The sequence below is a fragment of the Acanthochromis polyacanthus genome, chromosome 5 (genome assembly GCF_021347895.1).
Source record: "Acanthochromis polyacanthus isolate Apoly-LR-REF ecotype Palm Island chromosome 5, KAUST_Apoly_ChrSc, whole genome shotgun sequence".
In the NCBI taxonomy this organism is placed as follows: Eukaryota; Metazoa; Chordata; class Actinopteri; family Pomacentridae; genus Acanthochromis; species Acanthochromis polyacanthus.
In genome coordinates this window covers 10,630,230-10,652,587 of record NC_067117.1, presented here as the reverse complement: position 1 = coordinate 10,652,587, position 22,358 = coordinate 10,630,230, and the positions used below count along the sequence as shown (strand labels likewise).

The 22,358-nt window shown below is 40.8% G+C and overlaps 1 protein-coding gene across 2 annotated transcripts in view; it reads right to left on the bottom strand.

Annotated features, from left to right (window-relative positions):
* Positions 1 to 22,358, bottom strand: part of kaznb (kazrin, periplakin interacting protein b) — a 124,825-nt gene that overhangs the window by 30,479 nt on the left and 71,988 nt on the right. For both annotated transcript variants that reach the window (XM_051948401.1, XM_051948400.1), the window contains exon 5: positions 2,124 to 2,231. In XM_051948401.1, the coding sequence (XP_051804361.1) occupies positions 2,124 to 2,231 (108 nt within the window). The remainder of the gene's footprint in view (positions 1 to 2,123; positions 2,232 to 22,358) is intronic.

Sequence of the window (22,358 nt, the reverse complement as noted above, 5' to 3'; positions counted from 1 at the left end):
ATACAGAGTTCATGCTTCCAGCTAAACTGCCTTACCTCTACAAGCCGAGATTAGTTTATTAATGTGAGCTCTCCCTTGTTATCTTTAACCCTGCAGGGATTCAGTTGCTCCTCTGCTCGATGCTGACTAAGGACGGACTCTGTCATGTTAGATGGGAGCTGGGATGAGTGTGGACACAGTGACAGAGTAAATAAGGTTAAGGCCTGCCTCTCAGGGCTCTTTAGGCCTGAAAGCCTGAGGCAGGTGCAGGTGGGTGGTTTGAAGAAAAGAGATAGGGCAGCAGCTGAATTAATGCTGCCTGCTGAGCTCACCTAGATATAAACTTGTAATGGAATTTGTGGTTTATGAGCACTTGAGTAACACAACTGGCATACTAAAGACTGAGCATAACGTGTGTGCAAGTGTGCGTGTTTGTGTAGAAGAGAAATTTGAGTGAAATCTCTTGCATTTAAAGGCGTGACATCGGTTCAGAGCAACCACACCATTTGTCCTGCCTGTCAGAGGTTGACGCTCAGCATTTTAGCTCCATCCAAAGATCAAACGTGGTCTAACCAGATACTTGTCACATGAGGCAACGGATCTGTCAATCACACGCTGACACCACAAGGATTACTGCCAGGCTCATTCTCTCTGACTGATCAGAGCTGAGACAAAAGGTGCAACGATAACTCTTTGATAGCAGCTGATAGTTTCCTCATTACAGGGTGATACAGATCTTGCAAAAGCATGCTTTTTCCTGCACTGCCCAGTACTGTAATTTCTTATAGAAGTGAATAATTAAAAGTTTTAGGTAAGCACATTATACACCCGTGGATTCAATTTTGAACCTGTCTGAGCGCGGTTGCTTTTTTACTTGTCTGAAAAGCTACAGTAATTTAAATGAATAGAAATTTTGACCAAATGTAGCACTTCATAATTCCAAAGTCATGCTACAGCCTGCCTCTCAGCTGCGCAGAATTTTATTCACAGTATTGCTTTTATCCTGACACCTCTTCAGTCTGAAATTTTCCACTTCTCAGTGTCCTTATTCTTCGGCTTAACTCCCTGTATCACTATGTCATTCATTTGCTTTGCTCACATTAAAGCCAGAAGAAATCCTAAAAGCCTTATTTTCTACCCTCCACTCCCTCCGCTGTATTGCTCTCTCTTCTCTCGCTGCACACGGTTGACCTGTCAGTCTGCATTATCAGTGCCAGGGAGTGTTGATAGAGAGTTGGGGTGCAACGGCATTAAAATATTTGCCAGGCGAACAGAGGGAGGAGGAGGGAGAGAAAAAAGAGGAGGAGGGAGGAGGACTGAAAGCAGTGATGGGCAGTGGGAGAGGAAGGAGAATGAGTGACTGAGGTCACAACTGTCGCTGCTCATTGTTGATGGAAATGACATGAGGCCGGGCTAACTGTCGTTGAGCATGCCTCTGCCAGCTTCAGGCGGCTAGACGGATGAAAAGATTGGATGAAAAGATTGGAATTACAATTACAGCGCACACTTTCTGCGTTGATATCAGCACGAGAACAAAAGAGAATAATAACAGCTATTATGATGTGAAAAAGAAACTGACAAGGCTTAAAGATGAAACAACAATACAAACGCAATCAATAGACTTCATGATCAATACCTTTTTGTGGTATGGATACATGCTGGTCAGCCTGATTACCACTCAGGAGAAGCTTAAATAGACTATTTTCCTGAGCTACGCAAGCCTCTCTCTCATAGTGAATCAGCAGATAAGTGGTCTTGAAGCAATGCAGTAATTACACATTACAATATTACTCAAGTGCGATAAACTTCAATGAAGCTCCTTTCGCATTAAAGCAGTTTGCAAAGTAAAATACATTTCTTGGAACTCAATCACACTTCACTGTGTGATGCCACTGCCTCTCTGCTCTGTACTAGGTGACACAATGTGTTATTTTGCTACGATAAATCAGAGCCTGCAGTGAACGTAAGACCCCTTGGCCAGGTACCGAGTGCTGCTGCTCTCAGTCTGCACAGGCCTTTGCTCCGGCGTTAACCTCCCAGTCACACTGTGACAGCTCCAAGTCGTTTCAACTGCCAGGATAAATCATCTTGCTCACTTCCTGCTGTCACCAAGGCAACACCTTATATTTCAAGCGGCGCCGTACCTTTGCCTAGCGAGCAGTCTGGAGTGCCAAAGTCCATGAGGCTGGATATCTCTGTTGGGTAGCACATGTCTGTCACCACTGTCTTCTGCCTGTGATGCACTGATGGATCTGCAGAACAAAAAAAATACAATGAATGTAATTTCACTGAAAAGGATGAATCAGATACATGACGACAGGCTTTGATGTTTAGTCATCAAGGCTTCTTGTTCTAAATGTTCATACTGACACTATATGTGCACAGCTGTGGAACTGAACCTGACTTGTGAAATCAGATGATTTATCTGATTCTGACATGTTGGCAGTTTCAGACATGTTGCAAGTATAAATCCAAAGCAATATCATACAAACTGTATGAGTCATTATTCATACTTGTTTAATTATTTTACAAAGCCTGACTAAGCCTTGACTTTTCCCCCTCACTACTTTATCTTTCTGCCTTGTGAGGGTAAAATAAGACGTGCTTCATACACTGATAGACAGCTAATGACTGTGATCAAGGACTTCTGTGACCTGCAGTGACAAGGACTCATCTACTCCTCATCTACATTGAGTTATTTTGTTACTGAGGACAGTAAAAAAATTAACTGAGGGAGCATTTATTTATTTTTAAATCATCCAGATTGTCCACTGACTTTCCTCCAACTCCTCCTATAAATGTTTCCCCTCATGTGTAAAGCATGAAATGCTACATTAAAAAAAAATGATGATGATTGTTGCAGGCAGTGATATCCTCCCTATAGCAGGGAGCGTTTTTGTACTGCAGACACTGTAGCATTGTAACAGAATTGATTTCCTTCTGAAGTGGGCTACAGATCCCACTATTGATCTGACAACCTCAAACTGAAAGTAATTGTGCTGATCGTGTACATCCTTTGAGGCGATAAATGTAGGTTTTCATGCCACATAGAGGTGTAACAGCACCTCCTGTACACATGCTAATACAGTTTATTAAATAAAAGGGCTTTCTTATTTAGCCTGTGAGCACTGCAGCCGATCCTGAGCATTACCATCTGCACAAACACTCTTCCCCAGCAATGATCTCACTCCTCCCTCCTGATCTGCATATTTTGACAGCTTCAATTTCACAGCCGTATGGTATTTATCTAGATTACTGACCTTCCCCTCCCGTCTCCCCCTCCTCCGTCCTCCTGACCTGTCAATAACTGTTTAGGTGTTGTTAAGCTGACCTTTTATTTGGTCTTTAATATGGAGATTGGACAGCAGGCAGGCTCATGCTCGGCCGCTCCAAGGCTGCTTTTCTGAGCACCAGCACTAATGAGAGAGAGGATGGAGGTGCTGGCAGTGAGACAAATTCACAACCTATTGCAGCATTTAGTTAAAGGTGTTGGCTCTTCGTACGTTTAAAAATAAAGATATCAACACATAAAAATTACAGCCTTAACAACTCTCCGATCTGGCATAATAACTTAGCTGTTAGATAGTATTTATGCGTTTGCCTTTTCCATGTGAGCGCTTTGTGTTGCGAGAAGACTTCACCTTGGGACATATTTTGGTTGTCTGAGCTTTTAACCGGTTTAGGTGTCCTCCCATTCCCTGGGGGGGGGGGGGGTTGATTAGCCACAGTCCATTGTATTTCAAGGGGAAACACCCTGTCATTGTGCTGTAAAGTATGTGACTGTGCACTGAAGTGAGCTATATATCAAACCACCTCATTTCTGCCTGGTTGGACCTGAAGTGCGAGAGGTTAAAGGTTATGGAAATGATGAGACAAAGCTGAACAGGTCTATCTCTGACCCAACTGACCAAACCAGTCAAAAGCCACTATTCAGATTTACTGTTTTCCTGCTGTTTTCCCTAAAAACGTCTAAAGTAGAGAGATGCTGTGTGTCTTTAACTGACATGTCTGATCCTGCCAAATAAGAATATCAATCCAAGTGGACCATTAAAGGGATATAATAGAGTCTACTCTGTTTATAATACTGTATGATCTTAAAGGCAATGCACAAACACACCAGTGTGTTCCCTTGCTAATTGCTTTTGCAGAGACTGCAGTTGGCACAAAGCTAAAATGACATGAGGTCTCCCATCTTCACTAATCAACAGAAAAAGGCATTTTCATAACAGACATCTTGACTTGACACAGCAGGGAAAACACAGGTGGTACTAATGACATTAACAATGGCTCCATTCTGTTGGAGTGTCCCAGTTAACCACGACAGTGTGACCGGGAGCCAGAGTGCACATTATGAGCACCCTGACACTGAGGCTGCTCAAAGAAATGTAGTCATCAATAGAAACAGGGTTCTTTACGCATCTTTCAGCAAAATGCAGCTGAAACAAGTGCTTCTCAGCTTGATGACAGCAAATTTACAGAGTAGACAAAGGGAGCTGCCTCTCATTGTGCAAACGTACTGATGTTTCAACACCACTGTGTCTCCATAAGAGTTTAAGTGGACTAAGACATTTTTAAAAACTCACATTTATTCAACCAGGTGCACTGTTGGTTGAACAGGGTTTCAGATTTACTGGATTAAAAAAAATCCAAGGGGGGAGTTGATATAGACAATGCTAAACCCCCAACACCATGTCAGAAGCACAAGAACAGACTTTTCTTAAAGTTAGAGACACTGTGAAGAACAAAAGTATCAAAAGAAACACCTCTTAAAGGTGACAACCCAGAGAGAACATGACAAGTCAATCAATTCCTTTATGTCAGAGAGCTATACATCATGTCAAAAACAAAACAAGTCTGTCTTAAGGTTACCAGGATAAAAGGTACAAAAGTACAGCTATAACCATCTGTCAAATTTGACAACCTAGAGAAAATGTGACAATTCTTCATTAATGCCAAAAGGTTTCACTGCGTTTGAAGTGCGGATACAATGTGCCTCCCTGCAGAGAAGTAACTTTTTGATGTCACCAACTTTGGGAGAAGAGAGGATTTTTTTCTGCACCTCAGAACTTTAATGATGCTGCAGAGCCCTGATTAGCCCGTACATAATGTCGGGCAGCACTAATCCATGAGTTGTGTACGTACTGCACAGTCTTGCTTTGAGATATGCAAATCTTTAAAGCCCTTTTTGTTTGTCCAATATACACCAGGCCTCTGGGGCATTTCACCCTATAAACAATGAGTGTGCTACTGTGGTTGATAAAGGATTTAATGGGATGTGTTTCACCATAATGTGGACGTGTAGAGTAGTTGGTGTCTGATGAGTTCATATATTGTGCACAGTGGCAACACTGTAGGTGCTTGGCAGTTTTTTGGTTTTACAATAAACCAGTCTTTCTGTGAGGTTTTGACAATGTTAAATGTGATCACAGGCAGCACAGAACTGATAGTATTAAAAGATCGGTCACATTTGAGAACATCCTAAAGTGGATTGCAGACATTATTTGTATTATTTACATCCTTTCTTACTCAAATGTCTTATATTTAACTTCTGATGTCAATCACAGTGGGTGTATGATAAGTGAGCAGAGCATTTAAAGCTCATTCAGTTTCTATTCTGATCCTTATTTTCTACTTGATTGTACAAGCTATACAGCCACTTTATGATGGTAGTCCAATCTAAGCGCAAACCTTTCCCCCTACTGACAGAATACGCCACCTCATTTTACAGAACGATATGTGTGGTTTTTCCACTTTCCACTTTTCCAGCAGCAGCTCCCTCTGAGAGATGGGTTTAAATTGAGAGATGGGTTTAAATTGTGAGATGCAGACGGAGATGCAATTTCAACAAACTTGTTTTTGGTAAATGTGACTTGGCGGTGTCACAGCCATGCTGATGAAAAGTGAGTGACGGCCCCACATTACGCAAATAGTATTTAAAAAAACATTTTGATTGGTTATATGTAAATCTGCTCTCCATCTACAGTGATGGATTGTCAAGGACACGCCTCCAGGATTAGATGCACTACACTAATCTCAAAAAAAAAATATTACATGTAAATTTCTCCCTTTCGGTTATTGCATTATTTTTCTCCAAAGAAAAACAAGAGATCACATCCGCATAGCAGACTAATATTACTGTAGCAAAAGATGGGCATTTTTATTTCAGCTGAACTCAGAGGTGATATTAAATCTTTTAAAATTACTTCCTTGCAGACGACAAGGGAAAAACACAGCCTTGACAGCATCACAGGAGAAAACACTGACGAGTTATTAATGAGAATATGCAGAGAGTGTGTGCATGCAGAAACAGCCCCAAGGTGGGGCAGTAAATCAGAGAAGCTATTCAAACTCCTGACACAGTCTCCCCTTGTAGCTGACACTCAGCTGAGGGAGGCAGACGACATGGACGGGATGTGATGGAAAGAGGAGACAAACCCTCAGCGGGAGCTTGAGTAGGTACTCAAGCAGAAATATGAGACCAACTATCAGTGGTGTGCAGACAGCTCATCTTTGCCCACCCTCAGCCAACCTTTAATTAAACTGGCATTCAGTCCATCATGTGGCAGACACATTCATTCCTGTAGCACCGGAAAGAGAATCACCATGTTACTGTGGAGTCGAGTCGCCCTGAAACGCAGCCCTGCTGAGCTGGATGTGGTGTATCATTCCAAGAGACTGACACAAGCATGTATAGGCACCACTTAGACTAATTCATAGTGACTGGAAACACTGCGTTAATACCAGGACTGTGTGTAAAAGACTGAGCTAACACTTTGTATATACATGCACTTTGTCGAGAGAAATGATAAAAAGAAAGCATTAGAGGAAGTGTCGTGGTGACGGTCTTTCTGATATTGATACAGACAAGACGTTTAATGTGTGAAATGATTTCGTCGTAATCGCAGATAGTAAAACCCCCGAAGAATTTAACCATCTCATAGATACACAGTAATTATAACCAGCTGGCACGGCATTAACCAGTGTTTGAATGCCTGTTACTTCCTCTTATGCATTTAAATTGATGCAACATAATGTGAGAAGAATTTGAAACACTATTTAATGGAATTTCACAGCCGTGCCGACAGTGAATAAATTAACGAAGCTAAACGATGTGAATCCTTTTGGGTTTCTAACCTTTGGCACGAGACCGATGCCATAAAGGAAAATGAAAAGACCCACCTGGTTACATAAGACAACAGGATTGGGTTTGGTTATTTAGCATTTCAGTATTTCACGAGGGAGATTGCTCATTACTGACCTCGACGCTCACAGGTCCCGTCTGGTATTATCAGGCACAGGCACGTGGAGCTCATCCAATTCTCAGTGTACAGAATGCTGACATGACACTCCCACAGCGCTGTGCATCTCCACTGCTAGGTATCATTAGCAGCCTCTGACATAGATAGCAGTGATGAATTGAAAATAAATCTCCTTTGCGATGGAGCCAGATATCAAATCAGGAAATTAAACAAAAATGTCAGCAGAAAAAAATAAGACAAACTGATGATTCCACAAACACGAGCTGTAAACATGTCAGTTATTTGACAACTGCAGTTAAAATACTTTGGGGGGAAATCTGACTTCAATGCAGTCTCATAAGAAACGCAACTCGCAGATTTCTCCTTGAGGACAGATTTAAGTTGAAACCACACACTATATATCGAAGGTTCAGCTGCCATGACTCTATTATCCAACCCAGAAACGCAGCCTTAACACTGCAGCAAAATGTCATTCCTCTAACACTTGTATTTTGCCTGGAGCTGAAAACTTACTGTCTATTAATCTGTGTTTATAATCATCCGTGACACACTGAATCAATACTCCTGCTGCTCACATAACATAGACCTGAAAGGCTGCTGTAAGTCTGCTGTGATCCATAGCCTCTGGATGCCGCTCTGCCATTAAGAGCACAACAGCAGCCTGCCCTGAGGAAACATGGGCAACAAAAAGCCCCTTCAGGGACACATCCATTACATCAATGAGGAGAAATTGCTGGAGGAAGATGAGTGTCCAGGGTTAGCGGCGCTATGGTTGCTGCTGCTCAGCTCAGAAGTCCGGCGGTTTGTTGTATTTCTCCCACTGTAATGATGTCTGTGTGCAAAATGAAGGAAGGGCTTTAATAAACAGCAACATCTAGAGAGGTGGAGCGTGCTGAGAGGTGCCTGTAAACTTTAGGAACTCCAGCTCAGTGATGTTAAAGTTTTCTTTGCAATGCTCACATATCAATGACAGGAAGACATATTATGCCAGATTATGCATTTTTTTTCCTATGGGGTAGATATCCCTTTAATATCTCATCGTGTTTTAGGCCATTAACGCTTCACATCCCTGACTAATACAGTTTTATGGTAGTTGTGGATTTTCAAATCAATGTGATAAAGTTTAATGATGTGTTAGTTATTTAATTCACTGTATCAGATAAAACAGACATTCCCATTTGGTTGTTTTATTCGCAAGGGACTGTAGGAAAATTACGACCGCTTTAGCCTAAAGTGGTGTACAAATGGCTTACAATCCATATTTAACGCTATAAAAAGCAATCCCTCTCATAATAATAATAATAATTAAAAAAAGACTTCTACCTTTTGTGCCCAAAAAGGTCGCACACCCTCCCTGCAGCTAAATGAAAAATCGTACAACCCTGCTCCTTTTGTGATCCCTTGTACCTCTCCTAAATCTTTTTTCCACGGTGAAGAGTTTCTGAGTTGATTTTGCAGAAAATACACTCAACAGCAGTCCCCAGTATATTTATATAATTACATTTAGTGTATCATATCATCGTAATAAGTCACTGCACTTAAATTAGCAATGAAACTCTGTCCAAAAAAAACAGCATGGTTGTACATATAGCAGCATTTTGTACTCTGGCATGTCAACTGAAAGGACACATCTGAGAGTCACAATGAAGGCACACGATGTGAGACACTTCTGAATGAGTATCCTTTTGAATCACCGCTACAGTATCACACCTGCTCGAAACAATATGAGCGTTCTCAGCGCTGTGATTAAACTGAGCTATGTTGTTGTGTCGAAACCAAAACAGCTGAAGGGCTCCGGAGAGCAGAAACTAGCTCAGTCAATTATTCATGACAATACCATCAGGAAAACAAGGTTATGGGAAGATGCCTAACCTTGGGTTGATGTAGTTATGCATCATCCCACACTGACTGATATGATGATCCATGCTGGCTGATGAATAATCACAGTGAGGCTGACCTGCCAAACTGGAATAGCAAGAGGCTAGAGCTTAACGATAAGCAATCAGTGTACAGTGATAAAAAAAATCGCATCATCCTTCATGCTGGCTACCTTATAGATGGAGACATAGGACAGATGTAGGACAGTCCATCAAGCATTTGTAATCATTATCATTGTGGCTCGACCGGTGAAAAACGTGGAATCCATTACGGCTCAGATAATAAATGTGTCCCTCTTGGATTAGCTGCTGTCAGGAGACTCGTCATTCAACTTCAGAAAGAGCGCGTCGAGAGCAAGTTAGGCGGTAGCTAGAATCTGATGCGGCGGAGAACAAATTCAGAGCTTCATTTTGGATTAAGCAGCTTACTAATAATTAAATGAATTCTCATCTAAAGGAGAAGATAAAGATCCGTAACATGCCATAAATGCTGTAGTATCCTCACAAATACAATCAATACCCTGTGACACTATAACGGAGGTGCACAAAACATAATGCCCCATGACAGACACATAAACTCCCCTCTTCCTCACACAATGTACATTTATAAATGTGAGCTTGTGCACACTGACTGGTTGATTCTGTAGGTCACAGCTGGTCACTGCAGGGCTTCATCTGCCTCCATACCCAAAGGCTTTGACGGGACTAGGAACTAGATGAGGTTGGATTAAAGTGAAGATTAAGCAGGGAAATCTGCCTGGAAGAAATCCAGAACTGACACAACTAAAAAAAAAAAAAAACTCCCCCAACTCCTTGTGCCATTGCCTTTCCTGCCTTTGGTAAAAAGGCTGAGATGTGGCAGCTGGCTGGCCTGGCTGGGCTCAGGGCATTTGGAAAATATTAGACGTTTGCTGACCTCTTTCCCTGTAGGCCTGGGCCTTGATTAACACTTTTTTCACCATGCCAGTGCTGCCACACCCCATCCAGCTGCCACTGCAGGATTCCAACAAGGACTCTCTGGACAGCAGGACTTGGACTGAGGACAGACTGGACATCATCTGCTTTGCGCTTTGTGTTTGAGAATAATAGCAAAAATTGTAGCTGGCCAAATTTTGTTTTTTCTTACACACGGTCTTTTCAACCAAATTTATGAATAATGATTGAATTAAACAGTTTGTTTGTAACAAGGAAAGAGGAAAACTAGCTCCAAATAAGGTGATAATAAAAGATTGAAGGGCTTCCAGTGGGAAAGCAGAGCACTTCTCAGGGGGAAACCATCGAGCTGAATTATACACCAGCAACGGTGGTGTTCAGTGTCAGGCATTACCACGTGGAGAGAAGAGATTCTGTGTCAGGGCTGCGTCAGTATAATAGCTATGGTAGTATGTGATGAAGTGCTGACCGAGAGAAACTGGGTCAAAGTGTGAATAATAGAACTGAGACTACCAGTTTCACTGGGCTCAAGAAGCCAGCTACTGATGGAAGGGTGGGAATCACCCACGCAGGAACCCGCGCTGTCAGCTTCCACCAGCCAACATACCGTCTTCAAACAGAATTGATATCATCTGCAATGTACAACAACTCAATATAGCAAAGCTTAGCTCAAACCAACCTCTGCTGGAGTAAAAAATAACAGCCAAAGTCAGATGGCAACGAGTTTTTATGATTGTAAAGACGCTATTGTGGTGTGACATATCTTGCTCTTGTTATAAAACAGTCTTGCCGACTGCAGCTGCCATGACTGTCTATTATTGTTGCTAATTGCAGGAGAAAAGCAGAGATAACAAAGCTATGCTGTGCTCCTGGCATTGAGCATAATATGAGAAAAAAAAAGCCACAAGTGCTCTTGTGCCACCCTGGAAGCGACAACAAAGTCCAAGCTATTTTTCAAATTTGTCCCTTGCTGTAATGATACTTCGAACTGGCAAGCACCAATAGATCTGGAATCTGACAGATGTGAAAACCTGTATTTACGATGAAGAACTTCACTGGCTGCTTTGCAGTTTGTCACGCGTGCTGTGATTTTCTTGTGAAGTAATGCATTTCCCAATAAACTCGTTATTAAAGTAAATACATTAATAATATAACTTCCCAGCTTGTGTTATTATATCAGCAGGGGTTATGAATATATAAACTGAATAAAGTCACACTTTGTTTTCCCTGTGGGGAAACTTGGACTGGAGCTTTCATTTGTTAATAAATATAGACGACAAGATAACTACTAAATAAGGAAGTGCATAAGTTTCTGCAAAACATGCACAGAACTTCATAAAAATAAATAAATAAATAAACACAACCGATTACACTGACCTGGTGTCGTCAGAGGGGTGGAATTTAAAAGACAAAATATTGTACTTATTCACATTCAGCAGATATTTTACAAAGGCACAATCTTCATTTATATAATTAATTTATTGGTAGATTGCATCTAAGAATAAATTAGTTATTTTGACTGTCTACATTGTAAATTCACTACGGGTACCTTCTTATATATTATATGTAATATATGTTTTGCATGTCTTTTCCTTGAAGACGATGCGCTGTTGCTCTTCCGGGGATTTTCTTCAAATTTCCTCGGTTAAAACAGGTTATCAGGGTCTATGAATAGAGGTTGCTGTTTTCTGTGCAGATTCTGAGGCACCCCTGGGTTAATAAATAAATTGACTTAATTTGGCTTGACTTGAGATAAATTCAAAAATTTTTCAAATCTGTCTCACAGTGATAGTCAGTGATTGCAGTGTACGTCATGGGGGACAGAATCCAAGCTGCATTAGTGAAATTAGCTGATATCCTTCTAAAATAAGAACCTTTTTCATATACAATTCTCTATGTGTGATTCTTTGGACAGTTTATCACACAACCCAGAGAAACTATGTTATTAAAAAGATAAACTTTGGAATATATGCACTTGATTTGTTTAATTGGACAACTGAAGTCTCGTACTAGCGTCATGACATGAGTAGTAGTGTGTTTTGTTCTGGTTTACCGCCATTGGAAGCACATTTGAAAAGATTATTTTAATGGTTTGAACAAGAGAGCTTATTAGAGCATGCAGAACTTAAAAAAATATTCATAATGGGTACCTAACTGCTGTTTCAAGGCAGGCATGAAAACAGTGAAAACATTATTTAAGAAATAAAAAAGACGAATGCCGGAATTTTTCACATTATAGACTAATAAACTTTGATAGAGAGGGGACATATGAGGGTGAGAAACACAAACAGAAAAGTCATTCTGCTATCCTTGGAGGATGAAATGTATTACACAGCGTTACATCTTTCTGCTGTGGTGATGAATTACCCATTGAGGTGGTGAGTTTTACTGTAATGGTAAAAAAGAAAAAATCAGCAAATGAAAATGACCCGGCGAGCTATCCACACCATGACTTCTACTCACAGCTATTGTTTACAATAGATGCTAAAGTCTTTAAGGTCATTGCCATCTCCTTGCAATACCTCACAGTTCAATAGGATCCTGAATCAGCTTTTCGCTCAGCAGTATGCACCGCTCAGAATGACTAATGCTTCGGTGCAGGTCCAGTCTTGAGCGCAGAGTTGACCACTTACTCCTTTCAGCCGCATCAAAGAACAGCAAAGAGATGATTTCCTGTATCGCAGAGCGTCCACACTTAAAATACAACCGTCCTCTCCTCCCTGTCAGCACTGCAGTGTACAAGACACTGTAATTAGTTGGATGGCAGTGGAAGTGCTAATTAGCGTCTCAGCTAAGTCTTACAACAAACCACAGTGCTTCATGCACGTCATGCACACACCACAAAGTGGCTCTCTCTTCTTGGTGCAGTGCACTTCACACATCTTCCAATTACTGAAGATTTCTGTACCTGCAGCTACCGAGTAAGCTTTTGGTAATTTTATAATGATGACCTCTAGTCAGGGTCGTAGAGTTTGTTAAAGAAATATGTTTCTCATTTTCTTCACCCATATCTCTCATTTAACATTAGATTAAATTTACATGAGGCATGTCTGCTTTAAAGTAATTACCCTAACTCTAGAAAACATACACAGACACATCTTGTATAACTGCGATTGCGACTATTTTACAAAAGTGAAAACATTCACACTTTGTCATGCAAGGACTATTTTAAGGCACTTTGAAACTTCATACTGCAGCCATTCCACTGTTGAACTTTTACCTCCTTCTTTTTAAAAGTATTCTTCCTTCCTGCTTTTATAGGAGTGTAAATGTGATCTAATGAACAGCTAATAATAGTTTCTCACCATTTTCGTCAACACTGAGCACAGTGCTGCAGAGAAATGCTGCAACCAGTGAGTGATTATAGGAGTTTTAACTGGCACTTCATCAGATTTTGTTGTCTTTTTTGTTATGTTAAACCATGTTGTCAGGTGCTTTCACAAAGTGTTGCTAAGAAGTTCACGTGTCCTCGTGTAGTTTATATTCTTACTTTTATTGCAAAAGTCTACTGCATTTATACTGAATACTTGTAACTGATAAACCTAAAAGCTATCTTAATTCAGAGAGCAGCAGTCAGTAACGCATCATAAATAGTTCACGTGCTAAACACTTTAGACAATATGTTCGCCTTTTCATATAAACAAAGCTTGGTAAACTTGTCTAGTTTGAGGCCCTGAACATCCAAACGATGGTCAGGAATTACAATGATACCATATACATCATCAGAAACTTACAGTTAACAGTGAATTCAGAGACATGAAAAGAAGGAAATAGAAAGTACAACTAGATTTAAACAAAACTGTACCATCAATGTTGCTTCATGTTACACGGGTGTATAAAGCTAAACTCTTTGTTCATTAAACCTGACTGAAAAGAGAACAACAGTATGACCAAAATGACCTTCTAAGTTTTCTTTGTTGTTGTCTTAAAGCAATGGAAACAAGACTTAGAGTTAGAGATAACACAATAATAAAAGATCCAGTTTGGCTTTGTATGTATGAAGGGGTAAATACAGAGTTGCTACTGCAGCAGATGCTGCAAGAAAAGGATTTACAACAATCACCTGCACACTGTGGACACAGATGTTGTGGTCATACACATGTGTCTGAGCTGGACTTTGTGGAGCTGTGGATGGCTTTTGGGGCTGGCAAGAAATCTTTTGGTCCTACATCTGAAACACTTCCTGTGTTCCCTACGTTTTCACTGGTGACTCAGTATCTGCTTTCACAAAGGGGCACACATGACAACACGGGACACCTGAACTACCAAAAGTATGCTATCATGTGAGGAATTCAAGATTCTGTCAACAGTTCTAAGAGGCGTTCCAGAGGAGTCCATTTCTACTGTAGTGGGCTTCACACCAGCAGCCACTTTAAGACTGATAAAGTTCATCTTGAGTTGTTCATAAACAAGGAATGGAGCAAATCACCCCAACGAAGAATGGACAGTGCAGCCCCTCAAAAATGTAGAGTTACAAGAGAACCTTGCTGGGCACAAGCAGCTGAGGTGGAAGCAGCTTCACCATGTCCAGCAGGCTATGGATGGATACGCCCAAGTGATTGGAAGCCATTGTGGTCAGCTCTTCAACAGGCACATAAGTCTGTCTTTGTACTTCTAAAGTTATGGATGCATAAAACACCACTGGGGTGTGCAAATTCAAAAAGCCTCTTTTAAGTGCACGACGCTTTCAGCACAGAGGAGATGTGAAGCCGTGGAGAATATATTCAGCAACAGCAACAGAATGAAACATATCTCTGAAGTACATTTTTTGAAGAATATCGTTGTGTTTGACACATTCTTTGTAAGCTAAGGTCAGACTGAATATGTTCTGCTCTTTACAGTCAGACAGCGTTATCAGGCTTTATGGAAAAAAAAAAAAAAGACTAACCTTATATAATTCTTGACAACATGCATCCAACAGACATTACATTCTGAAATCTCCTTATTAACTCTTTATCTGGTGGTATCATGATGACATGTTAGCCCTGGACCATTAAACGTATAGGCAGGCATCACCTTTTCTAAAAACATATCATCTGGTCTAGAAGAAAAGCAGCGGCTTGTACAGCATGTTGCCTGACCATGTCGGAAATGAGAAGTGTAAAAACGCTGTGGAAGACCTGACGTCTGCAGGAAAATTAAAGTATTGACAAAATTGCTGCCATTGCTGGCTGTCTTCTCAGGTCCACAGCCAAGTCAAATGCCAGATCTCGTCCTCCCACTCATCTTGACTCTCTTAACAAGGTCATGAGCCTCTAAAGAAGAAAGCCTCACGGAGCTCCATATTCCAAGCACAAAAGAGACGCAGATGGATGATACCAGCTAAAGATGTGCCCCTGCTCACATATGCATTTTGTATCTACATTACAATGACTCACATTGTTCTGACACAGAATGACATCAAGACTTTAGCAGAAACATCTCTGAATGCCATCGTGACGTGCAATAAATAGAAACAACCATTGCTGTCACAGTTTAAAGGTGCATTCTTGTAATATGCTCTATGCTATATCCTTTGTTAATGACTGTTGCAGGGTAAAGCATTAATTGAAGCCCTCTCGCTACATTTAGTCTAGGTATAAAGATACATAGAAGAAATGAGTTTTGCACGATAGGTTCATCTTTCTGTAAAGACGCTGGACACGCACGGATGATGGCACTTGTTCAGACTGATCTGCCTTTTTCTCTGGACAGTGTGAGCATGTACCGACTGTGTTTGACTGACATCTACCTGACTCTCCTGTCAGCTTTGTTCTACCTGTTAGGGCAAGTCGGCGTTTTAAGTTTATGATCCTCATTGGTCCACACAGTCTGGCCATCTCATGTAATTCCCAGAGCAGCTTTGCCCTCCTTCAACTTGAACAGAAATCTAATCACCCAAAATAAGAAAGAACCCCCGTGGGGATCAGCAAGGCCTTTAAATCTGTTGTGGAAATGTCATTGTGTTATTTACTGCAGTGAAATGGTATAAAGCTTTCTGTATTTCAACATCACATAAGCAGGGTTTAGATCCTAATGGGTTTAACTTTGCTTGAATAACAGCAACATGAATGCATCTCTCAGTCCATGGATCTTATTTATTTTTTTAAAATGTTTTGTTTCTTTTCACAATTTAGTTTCTCATGGAACTGAACAGATTCAGTGATATCAAAGGAAATCGCAAGTTACAAAACATAAAACCAGTTTGATTCTCTAATGTCTTGTCATAATCTATTTTACAGTCCTTGACTTATTTAAAAATACACCGATAAGCTATTCATTATGCGGTGAGTAGTGTTTTCCTTCCACCATTCCTTAGTAAGTACCCAGACATTTTCTGTCTTGCTTATTGTAAAAAATGTGCAATATTATCAATGGCTTTAAATCACATCTGCACTAGTTTCATGCTAATCTAATTTAGTCAATAATGTTGCAGAAACAGAAACCTCATTAAGGAACAAGGCAACAAAGTGGAATGTGTGGAGTAAAGCAAGTACCAGAGATGGCAGGCTGTAGGTCATTGTTGAGAGATGAAAATGTGCAGAAAACAGAAATAATCTAATGTGAAATTTTTATGTCCAAGTTGAAAGTATTCTTGTCTGATGAAACTGTGTGTCAGTGGCAGGCAGCACAGCATCCTCAGCTACCATCCGGACAACAGTCTGATGCAAGCGGGTGCTGAAGATTTCTGCTCAAAAACCACATAAATCAACTTTTTGGAGAAAAATCTACACAGAATTTTATTGTTTAATGTTTAGAAAATAAGGAGAATGTGGTCTGTTGTTGCCCATTTGCCATTCACAGTGGTATTCTAGTCCTTTCATCCTCATTATGTTTGTCTGCCAGCACTACTGCAGCAGGCTGTGATGATAATTACTGATAAGCAGCAAAGCGAGGAGGCTCCTCCACCTCCACCTGTCCAGGAAGCTGACCTTTAGTGTGATACTGTATTTGAAAGTGCAGACAATAGTCCACCAGCTTCCTGTACCACTGAGTGATTGATGTCATCTCATTAGCTACAGGAGGTGAAACTGCTGAGAGCGACACAGGCTTTCTTTCTCTGTATGTCAGTGTGTACACTCACTATCCGACCTGCCTTTCATATGTCGCCGCCAGCACTACAATCGTGCAGAGAGTCCAGCAGCCTCTCCACTCCCTCACCGCCCTCTCCTCCCCGCATCCTCCTTCATCAATCAACCCCCTCTCCAAGTTTTTAAACCCCCAAACCCCTCAACTCATCTAGTTCTTTCTCTCATAGGATTTTTTTCCTCATGATTATTAAGATTCCTCTCCGGTCTCTGTACTGTAACTCCTGCAGTGATAGATATCCTCTCTTTCTCGGTGTGCCGCTGTTTCTCCCTCCTCTGCTTCTAATGCCCCTCCACCACCTCCTGCCGTTTGGTTCTGCGTCACTGATCACCATTTGTTCGATCCGCTGAGGCTTTTTCCCCCCCAAAAGAGTAACTGCAGTAATAAGAGCAGAGAGGCTCTGAGATGCACACTGCTGGCGCCCTGCAGGGCCGACAGCAACACAGAGCCATGAAGTCAGGAACACTTAGCACACAGTCAAACAGGAAGAGCAGAAAGAAAACGTGTATGAATTCAACTTCTCAAATTAATCATTTGTTTTCCACAAACCATCGTGCAGCTACAACTGCACCCCTGAGTATCAGCGTGGTTAAATCACTGTTGCATTGTCAGAATCGGAAAGACCCGAACAACAGTTTAATGTTCCTGTGTCTCCTCGGGGCGCTGCATTGTCAGGAGAGACAGAGTTGTTGAGCGGAGACCTTCATCAGTTTCCTCTTCCTCCACAGTGTTGTCTGATTAATTAACAAACAGTCAGCCCAGATTCCTAGGGCACCATTTTGCTACCTATTTGTACCATATTTCTTGAGGCAGACCTGAGCACCCGGCCAACCGCGTGCAGCATCTTATGTTTTACTTTGAACAGCCAAAGAACGATGCTGTTTCCAGAGACCAATTTACCATTAAAGTTACTGTGCGAGGTTCGTCTGAGGGAAAGGACGCCGACTCTGGTGTTGAGCGGAAGATTACTTTAGAATTCACAGACAGGAAAGTGTGTCTGAAATGCCTAAAGGGGAGCAAAGTTATGTCTCGCTGAAAAAATATGAAATTAATTTTATAGTCCATTATTTCTGTTGGTTGTGATAACATTTATCCATCAACCCTCACGAGTATTCCCAGATTCTATTCAATTCAGCTTTTATTTACACTCAGAAACAAGAGCCCTCTTTTTTCCTGTGCCAAATTTGAAGACAAACACGAAAGCAAATGGCCAAACCCAAATAGAGAAAATTGTGGAAAAATCTGATTAAACAAATAAAGGAAAATAAACAAGAATATCAAAGCTCACAGACATAAGGAAAGACTGGATCAAAAATAATTACAAAAAAATGTAAAATATTTATCAATAAGTCCTTCTAAAGACACCGAACTATAAATCTTCACAGTTTTTTGCACCAAAGCGACGTGGGCAGGATTTTAGAAGTCTCAGAAGTGTTTGATTAGCCTCCAGCAAATGTATTATCATTTGTTTGTTCACATTTTAAACAGTCCTTCAACTACTGCATTTTCTCTAAATTTAAATGCCTCCAATACCAGGATGCAATTCAACACAGAGACATGATAATTTGTCTTAAGTGTATCATTCAATGTTCTCTTCAGGTTGTCAAAGCCTCCAAATAACTAGAGACACTATCACAAACATGTCAGCTGTGTCCTTTGTGGTCGCTATGGCCCTAAATTCTTCCCAGTGGACGGAGCACCATATCTGAAAGCAAAATTCTGGCATCTACTGTGAGAAAAACAGAGAAAAACAGCAAATCTTCAAATCTGAGCGGCTGTTTGGTATGTTTGCTTGATCAAATAATTCCAAATGATGAATTGATTTAAAATCTGTTAAATTTTTATGCTATCTCAAACTAAGCATGATTCAGACTGTTTTATATCAAATATAGTTTATTCCATTACATGCTGTCCTCTGATGCCGGCATATCTGATCACTCTGCCAGCTGACCTAACATCCATTGTTGCTCCTTGGCGTTCCATCCAACCAGGGTTGCTAAGTAACAGTTGTGCTGGCAACCTTTGGTTTAAACGTTAATCCTCTAAAGGAAATGTTAAGGAACGTCAGATAAAATGGAGCCGCAGAATATTGCACGACTGATGAGCAGAGGCTGGAGGGGAAGTCACCAAACCACTGATGTTGGATGTTTGAAGTCAGAACGCTCATAAGTGTGAAACCTCATGTTCACTACAAACAGCTCACAACTCTCATTAAACTACACAAGCACTCGGAGCTCCCAGCTGCTGTTCTGATTGGCAAACACAAGTTCACTGAATTGGGCCAACAAATATTCCACATTTATCCTTTTAGCTTTAACAGAAATTGTCAAGAGTAAGTTTTTAAGCGTTTAATAATAACATTTGCATATTCTCTTCTGCTTTTTGTCATGTTTCTGTTGCATTTTTGCAGCAGTATTTTATGGTGGGGGTAGGCCATCTCATTTGAAACAAACACTCTTTCAGCTACCAGGATAAAACTGCATCTATATATATTATTTAGAAAAAACTTTAACCATTACAGAATAACAGCCTGTGGTAATATTTCAAACAGTTTTGTCCTTAAAAAAAACTTGTAAACAGCCTTCACACATCTATCAATACCAATACACTACAATAAAGTCCAATGTTAGACTAAAAAAAGAGGAATACTGAGGTATACAGTCGTTTTTGTGACAAAAATGCTATATAACAACTTCTCATTTGAATTCATAAAATCCTCTAGATTTTATAGTCGAGCTGCTCTTGTTTTATAATAGAATAACAAAGCACATCATATATAACCACATCTACAGCTGATGTGGATGAGTCATTAAAAAAAGATAAAACCGATTCTCTACAATTCCTCCCAACACCTAAGCGCTCTGAAAGAAAGTCAATAGGTGGTTGGCCTTTCTTAAATTAACCATCTTTCATCTCCATACCTGATCCTGGCCTAGATATGTCAGAGCAGCTGGCTGCTGTTGGATCAGCGTGACGTGAGGTAAAAAGGCTAATTTAGAGCCTCAGAATGTCAGAAAGTGGCAAAGTCACCAAACCTCTGAGAAAAGAATATTTCAACAGATTTAGCAAGTTGATAAAAAGAGAGAAAGAGCTGATAAAATCAAAATAACTGGAATGTAAGTTTTGCTGCTTTGTGTATTTCACCATCAAGAACCCAGATCCACAGAAATGAGAGATAGAAACAGGAACAGAAGGTCCAGCCAGCTCCTTGTTTACTGTGTCAAAGTGTGGTATCACCACACTGAGCAGACCTATACTGTAATTCACAATCTCTGACTTCTTGTTTCATGAGGTGCCTGTGTCCCCTGTGATGCCAACTTAATTCATCTGAAATATATCACCCAATCATGAGCACTCACTCATTCACAAATGCACACATTCATACACAGGCATTGTCACTCAGAATAGAAGAGAGGCCTTCTGTATCAGATGTCCACATATTGCTGATCACAAGGTTAAATGATAGCACAGTGTGTGCATATCTCATTACAAGGCTGAAGAAACACAGCCTCATAAATCAAAGGTTACTGCCTGCAGCTGCATGACACTCGTAGAGGTCAGAGGTGGACAGCAGCTGGTGCATGTTGAGCGTCGCTGCATTTCTGACCCTGGTGCAAAATGAAATGCATTGCCGCTGTACCTCCATTCATCTCAGCTCCATGCAGTTCCCATGGTATACAGCTGGGCCGCAGCGTCTTCTCAGTTCTCAACATGAAGAAAGAAAAATCTATATCTGTCCTTCCTCGTTTGTGTTTTCTCTTTGGCTCGTACACTTTTTGCTGCTCCTGCAGCATCAGTTTACTGCTCTGAGGATCCCAGATGAGGGATGGGACACAGATTACCATGGGGATCAGTCTACGCCCTCCCATCATTTCCACCCCCCATCTACCCTCCTTATCAGCTGTCATAAAGCCCCACACTGCCCTGAGATGGTCAGGCCCACCCCCTACTGGTCTAACCCCCACAGACTCTACTCCACCAACTATCCTCATATGACAGATGGGACATTCCCGTGCAGGCCAATGACACTCATACTTTGCTGGCTTACAGTCATTGCTAAGCAGGACCTTCACCCTCTAGCTGTGTAATCAGACAGCTGAAGTAGACTGTATTAGAAAGCTAATACCTGATAGTGACACAGAGACATATGTAAGGACCGAGACAATCTTGGTGTAATCCTTTGACATCTGCAGTATTAAAGGATTGCATCCACTCCCCTAGGAACACACCGCACTGTACAGCAGCAACAATATCTGCACTTCCACTAATACCATGAACACTTCTGAACATGAAAATGAGAATCTAGCTGAGTTACAGTCATGCTAATAGCCACATAAGTATCTCACACCCCTGTTGGAGAAATCAAATGACATCAATATGCTGTCTCCCCAGAGAGTGCTTAATGCGTGCTAATAGGTACATAATGAGCGCTGAACATGCCTCACATTACGGTCTTTTATTTATGTTGGTATTATTATTATTATGGGCTTTTTTAGCACACCCCAACTCCCTTACACATGTATTTTTAAAATCACAATCAAAGCTGTTTTTGCAACTCCAGCAGCATTGTAGCTTTAGCTCTGCATTTCAGCTGCATTTAATGCTTTAAAATCAACTTTCTCAATCCAAAACTCCCACTGTTCATTCATGATGTACTCCAACTGCTTTGAGCACTCAGATTTGAGTGGAAGGCAACATGCACAACATTTATTTGGAGTAATTTTTGATTCAGGAAAACATCGACGTCGATTCTTCTTTGATTTCCTACCCTTTAAATATCACAAATCTCTTTATTTTTTTTGTCAAATTTACACTTCGGCTGACATTTTAATTCTTTTCAGCACTTCCTCAAGAATGTACTCTGAAGACAAACATCCTTTATTTGTGGAATTCAGGCGACAAAGCCATTTAACTGCTGTAGCAATTATTGGAAGAGCAAAGTAGAATGTCAGGCGGCTTTTGAAAGGTGTTACTGAGCAATAACATCTGCACCAGGAGGAGGCTGGGGTGGATGGATGGGTCAACAAACCAGCTTTAACAATGGAGGTTTGTTGACGCTCTCCATGCCATTGTTCCTCAGTGCATTAGCAAATTACATATTATTTCTTTAACCAATTTAAAAGACTTGTTGCTTGTACTTTACTCAGTACTACCACTTAATCCCACACTTCTTTCAGTCCTTACATTTAACCATAAACCTTTTTCAACACTTCTATTTCAAGTATAATTTTGAAGTGCACTT